This window comes from Octodon degus, unplaced genomic scaffold, assembly GCF_000260255.1.
Source record: "Octodon degus isolate 3935 unplaced genomic scaffold, OctDeg1.0 scaffold00351, whole genome shotgun sequence".
Classification (NCBI taxonomy): domain Eukaryota; kingdom Metazoa; phylum Chordata; class Mammalia; order Rodentia; family Octodontidae; genus Octodon; species Octodon degus.
In genome coordinates, this window is record NW_004524927.1 from 279,266 (window position 1) to 284,885 (window position 5,620).

At 46.3% G+C, this 5,620-nt stretch overlaps 1 protein-coding gene across 2 annotated transcripts in view; it reads right to left on the reverse strand.

The window, feature by feature from the left end:
* Trappc12 (trafficking protein particle complex 12) overlaps positions 1 to 5,620 on the reverse strand; it is a 64,667-nt gene that overhangs the window by 47,111 nt on the left and 11,936 nt on the right. For both annotated transcript variants that reach the window (XM_004648063.3, XM_023708337.1), the window contains exon 2: positions 3,989 to 5,230. In XM_004648063.3, the coding sequence (XP_004648120.1) occupies positions 3,989 to 5,224 (1,236 nt within the window). In that variant the 5' untranslated portion in view covers positions 5,225 to 5,230. The remainder of the gene's footprint in view (positions 1 to 3,988; positions 5,231 to 5,620) is intronic.

Sequence of the window (5,620 nt, forward strand, 5' to 3'; positions counted from 1 at the left end):
AGGGAGATGGCTCAGTAAAATAAGCCCTTCCTGGCAAGTGCAAGGCCCTGAGGGTTCAATCCCCAGTTCCACCAAAAAAAAAAAAAAAAAAAAAAGGAATATTCTAGGCAGTCAGGCAGGGCCAGGCCCTCAAGGATCCAAGATGGAAGACAAGGTAACCTTGCAACTTGGAAGAGACAGATACTCCTGTATGGGTCAGACTTCAGACAAAAGAAGAAACATACAGCTACATACTTCCCTAGGGATGGGCATCAGGGATTGATATTCTAAATGGGTATCAATCACCTTGAAAGAGCTCAAATGAGTCACTAGCCCAACCCCCAACAGGAAGAAACCCTGTCCCATATTCAGGCCCACTTGCTATGTGACTCACTTCCCCATTTGGTACTGGGTATAATCAATTTTACCTGAGCAAAGGTGGAGAAGACATGGGAACTCACTTAGGTGGGCATGAGGTAGGACAAAACCATGGCCAGCCAATGAGATTACAAGCACCACTGCTCAGGTAAAATTGATTAAATCCAGTACCAAATGAGGAAGTGAGTCACATAGCTAGTGGGCCTCAATATGGGACAGGGTTTCTTCCTGTTGGGGGTTGGACTCATTTGAGCTCTTTCAAGGTGATTGATACCCATTTAGAATATATCCATCCCAGATGCCCATCCCTAGGGTAGTATGTAGCTGTGTTTCCTCTGTTGTCTTGGTCTTGAGGCATGGCCCATACGGGAGTGTCTGTCTCTTCTAAGCTGCAAAGTCACCTTGTCTTCCATCTTGTCTCCTTGAGGGCCTGGTCCTGTCTGACAGTCTATAATATTTCAGCTGCCTACAACACATTGAGCACTCACAAGGCTCCCAGACTACTATTTGAATGACAAAGGTCACATCTTGCTCCAGGCTTACCAACTCAACTACCTGTTTAGAAATGAGGAAGAAATTTTGCCCAGAGAAGCACATGAGTGAGTTCATGGGATACATAAGTTTGCAAACATTGTATCGGACTATGCCTGCTACATGCTGATAATCTGACTTCCAAATTGAACAAGATAGCATGAACCTCTTTGCACATTCTGTTTTAACATTTTTAAAAACATATTTTTTTATTTCAAGCAGTTTTAGGTTTGTGGCAAAACTGAGCAGAAGGCACCAAGGATTTTGTGCTACCAACATCCCCCACTACATCTGTTACAAAGCATGAACCTATCTGACACCGTAATCCTCACCGAAGGCCACAGCTGACACCAGAGTTAACTGGGGTTACTGCACCCTGCGTGGGTTTGGATGAATGAATACTGACACTCATCTACCAATAGAGTACCTCACAGGCAGTTTCACTGACCTAAACTAAGGGTCCTTTGTTCCACCTACTCATCCTTCCCTCCCTCCAGCCCTGACATCATTTTCAGCGCGCACACAAATACTCCATGTTAATGATGAGGGAGTTTAAATATACTCAAGTTTCTAAATAATGAGCTTGTAGATTATTTCAGATTCTTTGTGATTACAAGCCATGCTCTGGTGACACCCCAACAGCCTGCTATTTGTATATGAGTGGGATTATTTCCTGACAGGACATTCTGAGGGCTAGAATTTCTGACCCACAAGGTATGCACAGTTGGATGTGTTTTACATCTTAAAAGGATTTAGCTGGGTGAAGCAGCGCATGCCTGTAATCCCAGCACTCGGGCCCCTGAGGTCGGCGGATCAACCTTCAAACTTCATAGTGAGTTCAAGGCAAGCCTGGACTACACAGCAAGGCCTTGGCTCAAAAAACTAAACCAAAACTTTTATTTAACCATTTTTGGCTCCATGGCTGCCCTAGATCAGCTATCTTCTCACACTCTAAGAGACAATGAATTGCAAATAAACCATCTAACTAGACAAGAGAATGGAAATACTTGGATTACTTGTGAGACTGAACACTTATGTATTACCATTTAGCATATATATAGCATTGGCATACTTTTGTGATTTCTCATTTTTTGGGTGTTTCCCATTTTTTCCATGGGATCGTGCTAAGGTGTGGATATATTTTAAGCTTGTCTCCCGATAAGTAGGGGTTAGAGACTTGTGCAGCTAGCAGGGGAGCTGGTGGCCTTGCTTTGAGCCAGTAAGCGAAGTACGGAAGGCGTTTCAGAAACCTTGGAGGCCGGGCTTCCCAGCAAAGGCCCAGACGTCTAGAAGGCAAATTAGTTTCTGGTCCTGATACCCAGGGCATGCCCACAGTGTATTCTCCGCTCCCAGCCACACACACACACATGCTGACCCAGGAAAGGCTCTCCGACAGGTCCTGGTGCTGTCTAGGCAGTTCTGGGTTTTGCAGGTAAGCAGAATCATGAGCTGGGAGATCATGGCAATTTCCACCAAGACTTCAAAAGAAAGCATAGGCAGCGACTGCAGTCAGCTGGGCTATCTCTACAGTGCGAAAATGTCGGCAGCAGTCATGGAGTGCTCTGCAGCAGGGCCACAGTGTGCAATGCCAGCCTGGCCAGGCCATGGCAGCAGCATGTGGAGCCCTGCAGGAAGAGCAGCTATGCGTCCTGTAGGCAGCGCAACTGCAGGGTGCGCTGAGCCTGCCTAAAACTTTGGGCTCACCCAGCCACCGTGTGCACAGGGGGCTTGGCTGGATCTTTAGGATTCAACATCTGCCCTGCCTGGTTTTAGTCTTGTTTGGGGGAAGTTGTTCCCTTTTGCTTTCCCATTTCTCCCTTTGGAACAGGGATGTTATCTTGTTTCTGTCCCAATATTGTATTTATATATCCTTTTGGTTTTGTTTTTTTGAGCCAGGAGACCCACTATGTAGTTCATGCTGGCCTGAAACTTTAAGTGCTAGTCCTGCCTCGAATGTCAGGAGCTCTGGGATCACAGGCGTGTGTCACCATGCCCAGCCCCACCGTTGTATTTTTTAAATGGAGGACTGCTTAGTGTGCTGGTGCACACCTGAGACCCCAGAGCTCTGTGAGGCTGGGGCAAGAGGGTCACTGTGAGTTTCTTTATAATTACACAGCCTCAAGTATTTTGTCGCAGTAATGGAAAAGTAATATAAATCTATTAATCATGTGTTTTATGCAAACACTAACATGTTTTGTTTCTGTCTTTTTGGGAAAGTGTCTTGCTATGCAGGTTGGCCTTGAGCTCACTTTGTAGCCCAGGCTGGTCTCTAACTCACATTGATCCTCCTGCCTCAGCCTCCCAAGTGTTGGGATTACAGGCAAATCCTGGGATTATACAGGGGAGTGCTGGGATTACAGGCATGTGTCACCACACCCAGTTTTCAACATGTATTCTATATTAAAAGATAAATGGATTTATCAAGTAATAGGGTTCAAATGTCAAAAATAAATTGAGACCACAGAGTGTAGAGGTACTTCAAGGAATTAAGGCCTAATGAACTACTTGCTAGTATTTCTGTCATTTCTGAGTATTACTTTCAATGTATTACAGAACTAGGAAAATCAACAGAGCTCCTAACAACCTAGAGATAAAATACAGACTCTCACTGGGGATGGTAGCACACACCCTAAAATACCAGCCATTGAGGTTGAAGCAGGAAGATCACTGCTAATTCAAGGCCAGTTTGAAGTAAGATTGCAGTTCAAAAACAAAAGGTTACCCCCAACCTCGCCAGAAAAAAAAAAAAAAAAATCCAGCAATCTCAGGGGAAAAAAATCAGAATGTTACAAAATAAAGATTTTTCTACCCTTTGAAAGATATTGGGGCTGGAGAGATGGCTCAGTGGTCTAAGGCACCTACTTAGAACAAGCTTGGCAAAGCATCAGGGACCACGGTTCAATCCCCCAGCACCACATGCCAGCCAGCCCCGCCCCCTGGTGGGCTGAGCTGGCCACACACACACACCACACTCTCTCTCTCTCTCTCTCTCTCAAATAAATAAAAAATAAAAAAAAAAAAAAAAAAAAAAAGATATTATATGCTATAGACATGATTAAAAAAAGAGAACCTGCAAGCACAGAAGCACTCGCCATCTCACCTGTATGTTGTCGAACTTGAGGCCTGGCATGGTGAGGTTGTCCTTGTCTATGAACACAGTGCTGTACTGCTGGGTCGCCACTGAGATCAGGACCTCTCGGGTGCTCTGGCTGGGAAGCCAGGCGTCGTTCCTCCGGTCCATTTCGCTCATGCTCAAGGCTGTGGCAAAAGGGTCATCGCTTCCTGCAAACACTGCCTGGATCTGTGAAAATGGCTTTGGAGACTCCGGGATTTCCACGGATGCTGTAGAAATCCCCAATTCTGATCTTTCTGTTCCTGCAGAGTAAGTCGGGTTGGCAGAATCAGATGGCATTTCTCCCACTGGCGTAGGGTGAGAGGACAACTCTCCTGGAGCAGGGGTGCCTGCGTTGGGATTACTGACGGAAATGAAAGTAGAAGTGGTGAAGGAATCAAAGAAGTCAGAGGCCAGTGAATTAGTGCTGATTGTATCTCCAAAAAATTTACTCAGGCTGGGGCTGGGCTGGACCACCTGAGGAGGGGTCTTCGCGGATGTCTCACTTGCGCTACTGAAACTTGGTGACTTCACCATCTGAGACTCAAAGCCATCCTGCAAGAACAAGTGCGGCTGGGAGGGAGCTGGATTTGCCTGGCTGAAGATGGTGCACACGGGCACGGGCTCATCTTTGGAGGAGGACTGTCCGGAAGACACATCAGACACATGCTCTTCCGGGTGGGTTTTCTCATCCATGGGCACCAAGTCCCCTGCACCAGCATTGTCAAAGGCAGGCACACCCTTTGCTTCTTCCTGGGTGGAGTCTTCTTTCAAAGATGCTCGGCTGTCAGGTGTCATGTCGGACACGTCCTGGGGAGTGTCGTCTCCATCAGTTTCACTGTCACGACTCAAAAGGTCCATTGTGTCCTTACCTGTGACATGGTCCAGGCTGTGATCAGGGGTGCCTCCTAGGGGTTCCACGACATCCTGCAAGCAGCCAAGCTCACCCCCGTCGTCTTCACTGTTATTGGGAGAGTCTGATATAAGCACACTCTCCATCATGTGCTCATTAAGCTTATCCACAAAGTTGTTGGAATCTTCTGAGATGGTCTCATTCTCTTCAGACCCAAACTCATCTCCACCAAGATCAATGGTTTCTTCTCGATATAAAAGCTGGCCCTCCTCCTCCTCCTGCGGAAGCTGCCGTGTCACGCTCTCAGCTCCTGCCTGGGCAGAGGGAGATGCCTCAGGCACCACCTGCTCACTACCTTTCCCATTCTCCATGTTGGCCTGAAACAGACAATCACAGACCCCTCTTATCAGCAGTCTGCCCAGAGTTAAGCTAGTTTATCTTGCTTTTGAATTAAAAGAATTGTTGCCAGGCTGGGTAGTGCACACGTTTATCACCCCAGCACTTGGGAGGTTGAGGTGGAGGATCTTAAAAAATTTAAAGAATTTTTTTATTGCTTAGATATAAAAATGGTTCAAAATCTACAAATCTCCGTTTTCTGCTTTTATTTTAAACTGTGGCAAAATACACAAAATGTAACATCTTACCCATTTTTTGAAAAATGTATTTCATGGGGCTGGTGAGATGGCTCAGTGGTCTAAAGCACCTACTTAGAACAAGCTTAGCAAAGCACAGGGACCACGGTTCAATCCCCCAGCACCACATGCCAG